Below are 13912 nucleotides of genomic sequence, written 5' to 3'. Positions count from 1 at the left end.
CCATATAGTATGTCTGTCGATTTGTTTGTAAACGTTTCATTCTCACATACGTTTTCTCACCGCCATCAACACTACACCCATATGTGGAAATAAAATATACCAAATGGATGAAATAAAGACAGCTCTTTCACTGGGAAACAACAAATCAAGCATTTATTTCAATTTGACTGAAAATGGTACACTTTGGTCTTGGTGGTTACGAAATTTACAGGACGACATTACATATATTCCATTATTACCGAAAATTAACTAGTTTGCAATCATTTTACTCAAGAGAACAGATTTTTATATCGTAGCTTTGCTTCGACTTCGTTCAATTTGATATCTTGATTCAGTTGTTCCAGGTCTCGATTAATGCTTTTTGTTAGACTGCTATCGAGTTGCAGACACTTCTGGAAGTCATTTTTGGCGGCATCAGTATTCCATGCCCCGACATGCCCTTTTGCTCTTCGATACAATGCTTTGACATTGTCTAAAAGTTGAAAATATGGTTAACAGTGTCAAACGACATATTTTTCTAATGAATGTTTACTCTTACTTGGCTCATGCTTCAATACTTCGCTGCAATGTTCAATCACCGCGTAATAATCCTTCTTTATCAATTTACACTGCACGTAATTGAGCAGCAGTGGAATCTTGATTTTAATTAATTCCAGCCATTCCGTGTCGTGTGGCTTCTCTCTGCAAAATTACAACGATTAACTGTGTCGTTGAGAATAAAAATGGGATTAGCCGAAACCGCTCATTTGCATGTGAATCATTTTTGTGTTCCTGGTAAGAGATAGAAGACATATGTCTGCTGCAATGTTTTAGAACATTTCAAGATCTTTATCTTTGCTTGAGATACTTGCCCCATATCTTGTACCAGAAACACAAAAATGATTCGTTAAAAACACGCGGTTTCGGCTAATCCCATTTTTATTCTCAACGACACAACTTGTCTTTTCATGTTTATCATGCGTATTGAAAACGTACTTCAGCAATAGTGGTTCAATGATAGCTAACGCAGATCTATACTTTTCTTCGGCTTCGTCAATTTTCCCATTTCGATAGAGTTCATTTCCGATCTCACGACATTCTTTTATTGTATTAAATTTTTCATTCTCGGATAACTGCCAATTTTCTTTCTCATACTCGTTTGGTAGCTCAACCGAAATTAATTCTGAAAAAAAAAAAACAATGTTAAAATGTATCTTATGTTTCAGGTTCACATGAACCCCCTTTGTTTCCTCACCAATAATAAACTCGAGATCACATGGTTTTGTAAACAGATCGTCCAAATCTTTGTAGCCAATACCTTCATTTTGAATTGTCATGCCGCAGCAGTGCTTTCTTTCCTCTTTGGGTTTATCAATATCGCGCAGTGTTTTCGATATAAATGGATATTGGGCCACGAGCTAGGAGAAAAGCCAGTATGTAAACTATCATAAAAGCCGTTGTCGGATGTTGTTTATTGTATTTCTCACCGATTTGTTTACGTGAAACTTTGCCACTTCGTTTAAAGACATTTTCTTCACAATCGCTTCCCATACTTCGAATTTGAATTTCTTCCCGATAATTAATTCCATTGGCTTTCCACCCTTCTTGCTGTCATCAATCACTTTTTGCTCCTCATTTTCGTAGCATGTCTTTGTTTGATAATGAAATCTCACCTGATTTATACGAGAATATTTTTAAAACAGATGTATATTGAAAATATCATGGATAATAATACTTTTGTGCCATCAACCAATGGTATATATTCGGATCCCCTGTAAATGATTTCCTTTTTGATTAAAGCACTGTCACTGTCGCTAGAATCCATGATACGGTGTATCAAAATAGTATATAATGCAAATCACAAATATTTTAGAATCCACCAATTTTTAGTCAATAATCAAATGTTATTTTCTACACTGTGATGTTGGAAGATTTAATTTGTATTCGTTTGTTTTCAGTGCAATGCATGACAATCTAAGGTCAAACGTGCTAATATTCAGCAGGGTTGGACACATCTACCAAAACAATTAATCAGTGTGTTATCGTTTCGCGAAAAAGATTTAACAACGCATAAAACTTAGAATTTGAACAAGAAAAAGAATATAAATATAGTTCAAGAAAAGTGCAAAAAATATCTCAATAAAGGGATAAAATTGTGAAAAATAGGTATAATTTCGGAAGAAGTGAGTAACAATGCTAGTTGGGCAATAAACAAGTTACGTCAAATGGCAAGCTGTCAATGACGTTCAGTTTTATTGTTATTGAGAGACAGTCAATGTTCCAGTACTTATAAAACACGCAATAAGTAATAGAAAATTGTTCACTTCGAGCGCTTGTAAAATCAGTGAACTTTCGCACTTTTTGCTTCAAGAACTCATTTATCATGGGAAATAAGTCGTCGTTACTTTTACGTCAAGAGGAAATTGCTCAAATCCAGGATGAAACGGGATGTAAGGATGATATTGATTGTTTGTTGTTTGTTTGTTTTGAACTTTGGCCATTGGTCATGTTTTTTCGCCAAACGGCCTTGTATTTCCATTACATTTACATGCATGTCTAGATATAATATTTATCTAAATGTTTTTTTATTTGGTTCTCAGTCACACCAAATCAGATTGAGCGATTATATTCTCGCTTTACATCATTGGATCGAACTGATTGTGGAACGTTATCGCGTGAAGATTTTCTGAGAATCCCAGAACTAGCCATAAATCCTTTGTGTGATCGCATCGTTCATGCATTTTTTGCTGACAGCACCGATGATCGCGTCAACTTCAGGCAGTTCATGCAGGTTTTGGCTCATTTCCGGCCCATCAAAACGAATTCTGTCAACAAACTGAACAGCCGTGAGGAAAAATTGAAATGTTAGTATCAGACAATCGAAGAGTGTTGTACAGAAAACTAACCATTCCATTCGTTTATAGTTGCTTTCAAAATGTATGATCTCGATGATGATGAGTCCATTTCTCGTGATGAACTTTTGAACATATTGCATATGATGGTTGGGGCAAATATCAGTCAAGACCAGCTAATGAGCATCGCTGAACGAACAATAATGGAAGCAGATCAATGTGGAACCGGAAAAATCTCTTTCGATGATTTCTGCAAAGCATTGGAACGATGTGATGTCGAACAGAAAATGTCGATCCGATTTTTGAATTGAGTCACTCTGTATTTTGACTAATTGACAATGCAGCTTACCAGAATTCCAATTGATGTTAAATGTGCGTGCTGTTGTTAACGAATGATATAATAAAGGGAAAAGGAAATGAATAGTAATTTATTCTAAATATTAATGCGTAAATTGGTTTTTACTCCATCTTGAAGTTGATTCCAGGCAAAAAAAAATCGGAAACCAATTGTTCTCGAAAAATTTACGTAATGAATACGTCAGTATCACCTTGACTACGGAATAATAGTTTGAAAGTTCTTAGCAAAAATGGAACAACATTCTACGGCAAATTCTCCCTCCTGTTTGTGCCTTGGACCAAAACAATCGGGCAAGACGCAGTTGTTATCAAGTCTTCAGTCGTCTGGATGCATAACAAATGTGTCTCATTCAGTTCCAACAATTGGCACGAATATATTCACAGTCAAATTGTCGGAGACAGCCACTCAGAAGCAAGTCAACGCATCGACAGCAACTTCTTCAAATATTGGGAAACCGAAACCAGTTGGGAACGCTGGCTTTCGTCGTTCAATGAAAAATCCGACGATTACTGTCATGGAAATTGGTGGATCAATGGCCCCGATGTGGAGCAATTACTTGAATAGTGTTTCAAAGATTTTATATGTGATTGACACATCGAATTTGTGTCAAATCTCCGCTGCGGGTGAGTAATAAATATACGGCATAGGGCACATTTCAATATTTTATCATTCACATTATTCACATTTTTGATATTATTCTTTCAAGGGGTACTTTTGTACTCACTGCTGGCTGACCCACGCTTACAACACACAAAGTTTCTCCTAATTTTGACGAAAATGGATTTGGCATATCGACAGATGCGGAATGAAGCACTGTTAATGCTGCAGTTTGATAAGTTGAAGAAACAAATCCGTCAGACCATTCAAATTGTTGAGACAAGCTCGATTACATGCAACGGCCATCAACGGATCATTGAATGGCTTTCATTGCCATAAACTTGAATCATTGTCAACAGATGTTTCAAATAAATGCAATACAAACCGCATACACTACAATAATATTCGATTTATTCTATGTTTGTGTTTGGAAAATAACAATAGATTTATTAGATTTCATCGATCAATTTAAAACGGTTGTGCTGCTTGAATGGTATAACATTGAAATACTTTTTAAAAATAGCTTCATCCTCTCTGCCAGCATATATTCTCTGCACCCAAGTATGATCCCAGTTCGGGTTGAATTGATCAGATGTTACCACAACACGGCCTTCTTGCAATGCGAATAGTGTACCGTTTTTGCCCATTCCAACCTAAAATTAATCGGAAACGTTACAAATAAGACGTCGGTTAATCTTTTCAATTTGGGCATTTTACATACATTCAATCCTGGATGAAATCGTAGGTTCATTTGCATGACCAAGATTTTGTTGGCGGACACATAGTCGCCGTCGTGAACTTTCCAACCGCGATGTTTTGGACGTGTGTGCCGAGGCGCATTTCTTGTACTTCCCTTTGCCTTCACCTTTTTCCCACGAATCTGATCTGCAGTGAATAAAATTTGTTTATTGAAACAAACTGAAATTTATTTAGCCAAATAATTTAGAACTCACTTAAAATGAATGATTCTCCATTCAACAGAGTTTTAGCGCTGGAATCCAAAACTTTAGCGAGATAATTCATGATTTAAACAACTAATTTTCACTTATTTGCGGTATGAATTTGATACTGTATCTCACTCAAAAGTGAGGTTATGAAATTTCCATTGACATGTGAAGTGACAGATACAGATACATCTTGACAGATACGCATTCAGTCGGTAGATTTGGTTTCAAAAGTTAATTCTGTAGGTTGGAAAATAGCCTGGATCAATTCGTTCCACATCCAATATGAATTTGGCAGCCACGTTCTCATATCCCGCTGTAAATTTGGGCGTTTATGCTTCAAATCAAATTGGAAAGTGTATGCTCTCTTTTTTCGAACATGACAAATCACTCGACGATGCTAATGTGTACATAGTCGACACTGACCGGTAAGTGTATCTGCACCAGTACTGTGCATATTATTGAAAGTTTTTTCAAACATTGACACATTTTCCTCCCCAACAAATTAATAGAAGCTTCGAATTGAATTTGTACGATGAAAAACTGACGCGTTTGGAAAATATCCCACCTGGTGAAGTGTTTCTGGTAGACTTTGGAAACGACGGCCTGCACCGTGTTGTTTGCAATGTAAGTATAATTTTCAACACCTGCGTTCTACATACATTTGTCCACAATTAAAATTTCCGTTTTTACAATCCGTTGAAGGACATTCAATCATCACTGTTCTTCATCGATAGCGGTGAAATCATGCAAATGTCCTCTGCAACTGGTTTGAAGATGTTCTCTCTCTCACAGAGAGCTCAAAAGATGTCGGCCCGAGGCATTCCATGCAAAATAATTGAGGTTGCTTTTGCACGAATGAACATTCCTTAAACAAATAACTAACCTTTACTGAGTATATATATATATACATACCATTTAGGTTCTTGACGAGCTTGATAATCAGATTAATGACCTTACCGAAATTTTATATGAACAAATCTGGTTCACCGTTCATCACATTGACGAGTGAGTTTCCTTTATTGGATCAAAAAATTGAGAATGAAATGGAATGATATTTTTTCTGTTTTAATAGAGGGTATTTGGTTGTCACTCTGCACAAAACAAAACCAGTCGAAGCGGTTGAGACGAAAGGAAGAGGTTTACAATTAACTCAAGAGCAGGTGGACATGTTGTACGAAGAGCCCGCAATAGTGACAACAAATGCGCTTAAAGCAGTTCTTCATTATATTCCTCGAGACGATGATCGCATTTGCCAGCATTATGACTACAGAACTGGTCGCTGTTTCAAAGGAAATTCATGTACTCTTGAGCATGTGGCACCATTGAAAGGTAAGCCAGTTTGCTTCATTCGCCTTATAAATTCCGAATTGAAAAAGATAAATCTAACGACTTTAGATGGTACACGTGATCGCAAGGGCGCCAAGCACAAATTGTTGGATCAATCACTACCAATGGTCGGAGCCACGGTCAAGGTTTGTGTGACTTGTATTGTAAGTGCAGCAGAATTATACGTTCATATACCGGAAATAGCTGCGCGAACGATGTCCGATTCCCTCGATAGATTTAAGCAAAAAATAAATGCGGAAAATATGGTCGAACAATATCGACCGTTTGTTGGTTTGCCAGGTGTGTTGAATACCTAATCATAAAATTCATACATTCCTTTCAACACTTGACAATTTTCACTTTGATTAAATATTTTCAGATCTACACGATCTTGTGCTGGTCAAAGTCAAGGGTGCGTTTTACCGCGGAAAAGTGATCGAGTTGTTTGAAGACAATACCCAATTGGCAATATTCTTCGTCGACTATGGGTCTGTAACAATGGTACATTGCAAAGATGTTTTTCAATGGCATCCACTCTGGGATACAACACCTGGTGAGATTATTTTCATGTTTTTTTTTTCGAAGTTTTATTGAAACCTAATTCGTCCGTATGCAAACTGAGTATCGATACTGCTTCATCTTCTTTACACACACATATAACTACAGCTAGAGCTGTGTTCGCATGACTACAGTGACGATTTCAGCTCTGTACGATAGTATGAAGAAGAAGCAGTATCATTAACACAAATTGTATTGGATGACTAGACTGTTCCGTTTCCGACAAAAATGAAATTTCTTTGTGTGCAACTAGCCTATTTGTTGCGAAATAGTCCAAAAAGAAAAACCAAGATGAAAACTGCACTAACTCATGGGATTGGGAGTGAGCTCAACGCGTGTGCAGCTCAAAACAAGGGAAAATTGCGATTTTTGACATTTTACTTACAATTTACTCGCTAAGACCAAACCTTTTATCATACTTTTTGGTTTGTGGCGGTGAGAATGAACAAACACAACACAAATAAATAATACCCAATCGATTTCATATTGAAATATCCTCAATTTTATTGTAAAAAGACAGTTTTTTAAAGAAAAATTATGAATGTTCAGCTTTTTTTGCGTTTCTGATCAATTATTTTGTCTCAACAGGGATTTTTAATTAGTTTTTTTTATAAATACGTATGAAAACATGTTTTTCACCATTACCTAACCCAAATCAGCCTTGTTGATGGATGGATACATTGTGTCATACTCTTGAACAACATTTATTATGAACTGTTTATCATTGTCATCTTTGCTTAGAATCGAATTATAGTGACTGAACAATTTAACAGCCCTTTCAGCTGAATCGTTTACAACGTGAACGTGCTCGAATATTTCTTTTGCTTTTTTGTAGCTTGCATCGTCATTCCATTCCTCAGGATCAAGCGAAAGAAAGTCAGTTGGTGCGTCAAAACGTTTGAAAACCTCTCTTGTATTGAATGAAACGAAATCATTAATTTGCTTGCTGTTAAATGTTGATTTTATATCTGCTTCTGTTGCTTTCAACAATTTTTGAGATTTCTGCTCCTTGCTCAATGCGTACAGCATTCGTCTCTTTTCATCTATTGGTATTTCTTCATCAAAGAACGCCATTCCAACTGTTTCGTTGGACAAGTAGCAAAGATGGCCGCTCATTTTGGACACAATTAAATCAGAAATTGTTTTGTCAATACTAGCATAGTCAATACCACCTTTGATGAATTCGAGGTCAATTCGAGGAGCCTTCGTTGCTGATGGAGCTTGAAACCAGGTTTTCACATATAAGCGTACTAAGAATATGCAAACGTCTCGAATGCCATTGTATTCATTTCCCTTGAATTCGAATTGGTCTCTTGATGTGACTTTCTATTGTTTTATCAAATGTACTGAATGAACCAATGCACTACTCAAGCGATCCAATTAGACTGAGATCAAACAGAATTTCGATTGCTACAGCTCTCATTTGCCCAAATGTCAAATTGACATAATCGAAAAGGGCCAATTTTGCAAACATCAGCAATTCGTCAATTCGCGCACACATAGTGCGAAGGCAAAGTATTTGTTTATACTTTATGAGCACAAACATCGCCAAGCAGCCGTCAGAATAACATTCCATTGGAATTTCAATACGGTCTCATGTAAACAATGCATCGACAATATTTCTTAGAAATGAGATTACCTAAACGAGTTGTGTATTCAACAAACTATATTCGAAATCGCATGAACTTTTTTAAATTTAGACAAATCTGATGTTATTCAACATTTCATGATTAATTCTATAAATTTTAAGTATCTTAAAACAAAATAATTGATCAGAAACGCAAAAAAAGCTGAACATTCATAATTTTTCTTTAAAAAACTGTCTTTTTACAATAAAATTGAGGATATTTCAATATGAAATCGATTGGGTATTATTTATTTGTGTTGTGTTTGTTCATTCTCACCGCCACAAACCAAAAAGTATGATAAAAGGTTTGGTCTTAGCGAGTAAATTGTAAGTAAAATGTCAAAAATCGCAATTTTCCCTTGTTTTGAGCTGCACACGCGTTGAGCTCACTCCCAATCCCATGAGTTAGTGCAGTTTTCATCTTGGTTTTTCTTTTTGGACTATTTCGCAACAAATAGGCTAGTTGCACACAAAGAAATTTCATTTTTGTCGGAAACGGAACAGTCTGTCATTGACATACGGACGACCTAATTGATTGCAATTTCGCGTATCGTTTACAGCTCAAGCATACCGATGCTTTTTGGAAAACATACAATTGCGCAAACAGAATGATGAAGAGGCCACAACAATGCTGCGAAGTTTAATACTTAACGGAAGTAGCGTTTCGGCAGAAATTATGTGAGTATAGCTTGAATATATCCATATCCATATACATATACATCTACTAAAATTTAATTGAAACCTTTCAGTTCGTGCGCCGAAGACTTGTACGTTCGTCTTTTTGATGAAAATGGTTTCGACATTGGTGAAACACTGTATGCCAATGGGGTTGCACATCTGAAGCAAAGGCTCGTTCCGATTTCAACACGATTCCCAGGATAACTGAAAATCTAGCTGTGACTCATCAAGTCTATTTGAAGGAGAACAGCATCATTTTTGATAGCTGAAATATGAGCTCTGAAATCAAACCAAAGTGGTCTACTTTGCATAGAAATCTCGATTAAACTGCAATTTTTTGAACTGAAAGTCAAATTATGAAGGTTACTATAAGTTAAGAATTTATTTAATTTTTTTAACCGTATTTTTAACAATTAAATTCTTAAGGAAATAAACTTAATTTAACGATTCAAAGAATGCTTTTGTTTGTGGCCTTATCTCTTTTGGATTAAGTTTTGATTTCTTGCTTGGGTTCATTATTGGTTCAGCTCCTAAGCTACCACCCATCTCACTATCTGATTTACGTTTGACACTCTGGAAAAAAAGGCAATCATTCGAATTAACGTATTTGGGTATTTCACGACATATACATTCATGAATACTACATATGGCTTACATCTTTCTTTGCAGTTGCGACGAAAACATAGTTTCCCTTCCCTTTGGCTGTGTTGAGAATTGAATCGTTGTCGGTTCCAGCCTTAGACAAAGAAGCCAACTTCTCTAAAATTGGACTGTCACGGTTCAAAAATGACTTGCGGTTGTAATGCATCATGTTCACACCACCCTTGGTAATCAAAAACGGTGAGATTGTCTTCGATGTGGCAGCACCAACTGGTTTTATAATCGATATACGTCTGCTGGAATTCAGTATCGTTGCATTTTTGTTTGTAGTTTGCTCAGCAATTCCACCGCTTGTAGTCGTTTGTTCGATGGTCTGAGAAAAAAATAAAAATGTTGAGCTACGTTCGCAATCTAAACAGACTATATAGTCCTACCACATCTTTATCTCCACTCATTTGTTTCTTCAATAACTGCTCCCGTTCATATCGCATGCGACGCCAGTTTTCTTCATTTTCATCATCACTATTGTCAATGCCAATTTCTTCTTGGTTAATATTTTGAATTTGGTCATCGTTGAGATCTGTATTATTCAAATGCTTCCATCGGAATTTACGTTCCCGCTCCTGCCCACCGTCTTCTTCTTCAATGAAACGTTCGGTCAAAATCCGTAATTCTCGCGAATCTTGATCGATTTGTTCGCGCCTTAAAAATAGTGAAATTCCGGAAAATTTAGAAATTTAACACCGAAGTTTGAATTTCTGACTTACAATCGGATCCTTTCTAGCTCGCCTCTCAATTTGACCTTGTCAAATTTATCCGCGTCACCCAGTTCGGCTTCATATCGGTTTAGATCTTTTTCGTCTTCATCATCTGATCCCCATTCCGATTCAGATAGTTCAGCCTCGTTTTCAAAGAAATCAGATGCCTTTCTACGAACATCGTTCTTTTTCATTTCAACCTCAATCTGAAAAGTTTAATTATTCATTGAGTTTTCGTTTGAATATTCTATGATGATTGCAGTGAGATAGCGTGTGATTACTTCATTTTCGTCGGAATCATATTCGATATAACGTTCACCAAGGTCTTGTTCTTCATCCTCTACACTCTCCTGGTCATCTTCATTGTTGCTAAGACACTCACTTTCATCCTCGTCTTTCGTGTCTTGCTGTGACGTATCTTCTTTCCCCCCCTCATCATCTATGTGTAAGAGTGAGAATACATAAATATTCTATTGTTAAACTACGCACAAAATCACTAAATGCACAACTAATACTCTACCTGAATATACCAATGTATGTTGCTTTCTTTTCTTTTTCGATTTCTTCTGTGTGCAAGCATTTTCATTAGATTCCTCCTCCTCATCCGATGATGACAATACAGGTTTTGCTCGGACAATTTCTTCAGATTCAACCAATTGTGTTCCATTTGTTTTAGTTGGTTCATTCTCTTGAGTTTGTTCTATACCTTGAACCGATTGCTGCAGTAATGACAACGGAAAATATTGCGTTAAAATACGTACTTTGATACATATTAGAGTTGGTACTACGTTACCTTATTTAAATGTTGTGTAGCAAATGATCCAGAGCATAGTGCCATCAACTGAGACTCTCCGATATCTTCATAGTCTCCATCGCACTCTTCAAATAATTTCGATGTTTCTTTCTTCGATTCGGAATCGGTTACGCTGCTTAGCTGCAGAATTTCTGATTCAAGCTCCGATATGTTCATACCTTCTTTTGACTGATTTTCGATCGCATGTGAAGCGTCATAATCTTCAATAGGTCCAGCTGAAAGATAAACTTGAATCAAGTCAAAAAAGGTCCTTTTTTTTAAAAGGAGATAAAAGATTCAAAAAAATATTACAAATGGTTGGATTTTCGGTGTCAGAATCATCGTCCATTGCAGTCAATATCCGTTTGCGAGGTTTTTGAACAGCATTAGCGTCAAGTTCTATATCTGCAATTTCAGATTCGCCATCGTCATTGTTTTCTGAGTCACTCTCTGATTCAATATTTTCCTCATTATTTTCATCGATAGCTTGTTCCATTTCTTCCTCATCTAATTCCTTAATTTGTTCGGTAGGTTCAGTACAGTCCATTTCGCTATCCGATAAATCATCAAGTTCTTCTCCGTCTTCGCTCTCCATTTGTTTACAACTCAACTCTTGCTCCTTTTCTTCTTGCAAACGTTGAGCTATTAACTTTTCGCGATTTTCTTTAATTTTTCTGCCCAGCTCAGCTCGCAGTTTAAAGTGACTTTCACCAGGTCTCCGCTCACGTGTTGTTTTCATGTTATCGACATTCACGTGTACCGTGTGCTTTTCAATAGACCCATTATCGGTTCGGAATATACTGAAACGGACAATAAATGGTTTTTATTAGAGGAACAGTTTGCGCGGGTAAGTTCGTCACAGTATCGAACCTTATATCTTGCGTCTCCACTTTTTGCGGTTTGACAACGGCGTTTTCAATGAAACGCGCCAATAGTTCATCAACTCCTGTTTTTGGCATTGGTTTCACATCATTTGTTTCCAAATCAATCACAAATCCTTTTTCGCCGTTCAATTTCGGAACAAAGTCCGTTGGAAATGTGGGTTTAACCTTCTTATTTGGTGCGACTGTATCATTCAACTCATAGTCAAGTTCAGCGTGACTCGTGTGTAATTCAATCGCAACTTCAGATTCAATGGCGTTTGTTTGATCATCGGTCGGGCCGTCATTCCCATTTTCACTTATTCCATGATTATTGCTTTCTACGGATTTATCCAATTCTTCGTTTGTTTTAGTTGCCGATGTGTTTGAATTTATCTGAACCTCTTCGCATTCATTCGACTTGATTTCATCTGGCAGTTCTTCAGGTTTTTCAGCAACCATCATTTCAGCACCGCCTGCATCTTCTTCTTCGCTCTCATCGCTGTCACTTGCTTTCGAATTCCAACATTCATCGGTCTCTTGTTCTTGGAAAAATTCTTCAGCTTCTTGTTCACGCTCCTTACATTCATGCCTACATCCAACAAAAACTTGGTATGTGTTTATGCGTATACATACAACAGAATTCATAAGTTAAGCAAAACCTCTCTACGTACATATATTGAATGAGGTCATTCCCCGACATTTTGATCGCTACGGCCGCTTTGACAAATGGTTTAGTAGCTAATTTTTCTTGCTGTTGAACGATACTTCGACGGCTTAGAAATTCTTTCAAAGAATGCGACTTCGGTTTGTGATAAGGAATGCTGTGTGGAAATATTATGGTTAGAACAAGAAATTGTGTATAGACCTGTTTATTTTCTTGATACACATACTTCACATGAAGCTCCCTTGCCATTCGCTGCGATTCACTTTGAATTTCCTTCATTTGTTGCTCGGCCATTTTTGCTGACATCTATTTGTTTTGCAGCATATTCCAAGTTTCAAAAGAATAATATAGAGTAAGGAGGTTGCAAAGCGGAAGAAAATTGAAAACAATAGTGAGTTCAAATTGAAAGTTCGAAACACATTGCATATCATGTGTCAAAATTACCCGTTGCACCGTCTTTTCTCTTGGTTTAACGTTTTCAATACTATGCATCTGGTCGTTGCTATCAGCACTAGATGAATCTGATCCCGAAGAATCGCCACTCCCTCCCGATCGGTTAGCAGTACTTCGTTTGCGAGTGGATTTCTTGCTATTTTTGTTGTCATCTTCTGAATCTCCAGCATCACTTTCGCTCCCATTAGACATTTGTTTCTGCTTTTGAATTTTTTGTTTCTTTTTTTTAAGCTTTTTAGTCGTCTTTTTTGTTTGCATTTCGGTATTGCTTTGATTTCCATCACTCGAACTCTTCGTATCCGAATCACAAATCGATGGACGCACATTAAAATTAATTTTGGTGGGTTCTTGTACATCCTCTGTGTTTTTGCTCGCATTGTCACTGTTTTCATTTTCATCGTCTGAGCTTAAGAATCTGGAAGTTTTCTTTGTTTTCTTAACGGACCTATTCATATCATCTTCATCGGACTCTCCGGACTCTCTGGAATTTCCATCATTCTGATTCGTTGGACCTTCATTAATTTTTTCAGGTGATGATTTTAATTCAGGAACATGTGTTAATTCAACGCCACCTTCTTCTCCGTCACTATTTTCCGAATCACTATAAACTAAACTTTCAGCAAAACACTCATCCATATTGATTTCAATGCGATGAGTTGAATTACAATTTTAAAATTTAAAATAATGTTTTTAGATTAAAATGAAACTGTGTCACTCTATAAACAATCGATTATTGCTGATGTCGCTTGTTTGGTTTGGTTTGGTTTGCTTTGCTTTGCTTTTGTTAACTAGTTGTGACGTTTTGAATGTTGTTTCGCGCCTATTCTGTGGCGCCAATATTTGACATTTCAAAGAAATA

At 36.7% G+C, this 13912-nt stretch overlaps 6 protein-coding genes across 6 annotated transcripts; 3 read left to right on the top strand and 3 right to left on the bottom strand.

The window, feature by feature from the left end:
• Positions 1-125: 125 nt before the first annotated feature.
• On the bottom strand, positions 126-2586 carry LOC129569923 (AH receptor-interacting protein). Its single transcript, XM_055449173.1, has 6 exons — positions 1715-2586; positions 1467-1652; positions 1235-1397; positions 976-1162; positions 539-681; positions 126-472 (listed from the first exon to the last, which is right to left on the bottom strand). The coding sequence occupies exons 1-6, from the start codon at positions 1802-1804 to the stop codon at positions 270-272; spliced, it is 972 nt and encodes a 323-aa protein (XP_055305148.1). The 5' UTR covers positions 1805-2586; the 3' UTR covers positions 126-269.
• On the top strand, positions 2226-3258 carry LOC129569928 (calcineurin B homologous protein 1). Its single transcript, XM_055449180.1, has 3 exons — positions 2226-2429; positions 2580-2843; positions 2904-3258. The coding sequence occupies exons 1-3, from the start codon at positions 2363-2365 to the stop codon at positions 3140-3142; spliced, it is 570 nt and encodes a 189-aa protein (XP_055305155.1). The 5' UTR covers positions 2226-2362; the 3' UTR covers positions 3143-3258.
• A 136-nt stretch (positions 3259-3394) lies between these two features.
• Positions 3395-4209, top strand: LOC129569927 (ADP-ribosylation factor-like protein 16). The gene is made up of 2 exons (XM_055449179.1): positions 3395-3812; positions 3896-4209. The coding sequence occupies exons 1-2, from the start codon at positions 3419-3421 to the stop codon at positions 4123-4125; spliced, it is 624 nt and encodes a 207-aa protein (XP_055305154.1). The 5' UTR covers positions 3395-3418; the 3' UTR covers positions 4126-4209.
• LOC129569929 (50S ribosomal protein L27) lies at positions 4176-4897 on the bottom strand. Its single transcript, XM_055449182.1, has 3 exons — positions 4740-4897; positions 4508-4671; positions 4176-4439 (listed from the first exon to the last, which is right to left on the bottom strand). The coding sequence occupies exons 1-3, from the start codon at positions 4807-4809 to the stop codon at positions 4236-4238; spliced, it is 438 nt and encodes a 145-aa protein (XP_055305157.1). The 5' UTR covers positions 4810-4897; the 3' UTR covers positions 4176-4235.
• LOC129569919 (uncharacterized) lies at positions 4896-9375 on the top strand. Its single transcript, XM_055449168.1, has 9 exons — positions 4896-5158; positions 5243-5357; positions 5436-5573; positions 5653-5738; positions 5806-6062; positions 6129-6359; positions 6439-6612; positions 8805-8922; positions 8994-9375. Exons 1-9 carry the CDS (start codon positions 5016-5018, stop codon positions 9124-9126), a joined length of 1395 nt encoding a protein of 464 aa, XP_055305143.1. The 5' UTR covers positions 4896-5015; the 3' UTR covers positions 9127-9375.
• On the bottom strand, positions 9280-13903 carry LOC129569916 (claspin). The gene is made up of 12 exons (XM_055449161.1): positions 13045-13903; positions 12827-12906; positions 12608-12757; positions 11944-12525; positions 11386-11873; positions 11074-11309; positions 10801-10999; positions 10562-10719; positions 10290-10486; positions 9957-10224; positions 9578-9895; positions 9280-9495 (listed from the first exon to the last, which is right to left on the bottom strand). The coding sequence occupies exons 1-12, from the start codon at positions 13687-13689 to the stop codon at positions 9358-9360; spliced, it is 3459 nt and encodes a 1152-aa protein (XP_055305136.1). The 5' UTR covers positions 13690-13903; the 3' UTR covers positions 9280-9357.
• Between the last annotated feature and the right edge of the window lie 9 nt (positions 13904-13912).

Source organism: Sitodiplosis mosellana, unplaced genomic scaffold, assembly GCF_009176505.1.
Source record: "Sitodiplosis mosellana isolate CC-2019 unplaced genomic scaffold, AAFC_SMos_1.0 Smas_scaffold_47, whole genome shotgun sequence".
In the NCBI taxonomy this organism is placed as follows: domain Eukaryota; kingdom Metazoa; phylum Arthropoda; class Insecta; order Diptera; family Cecidomyiidae; genus Sitodiplosis; species Sitodiplosis mosellana.
This window is presented reverse-complemented; position numbering and strand designations above follow the sequence as displayed.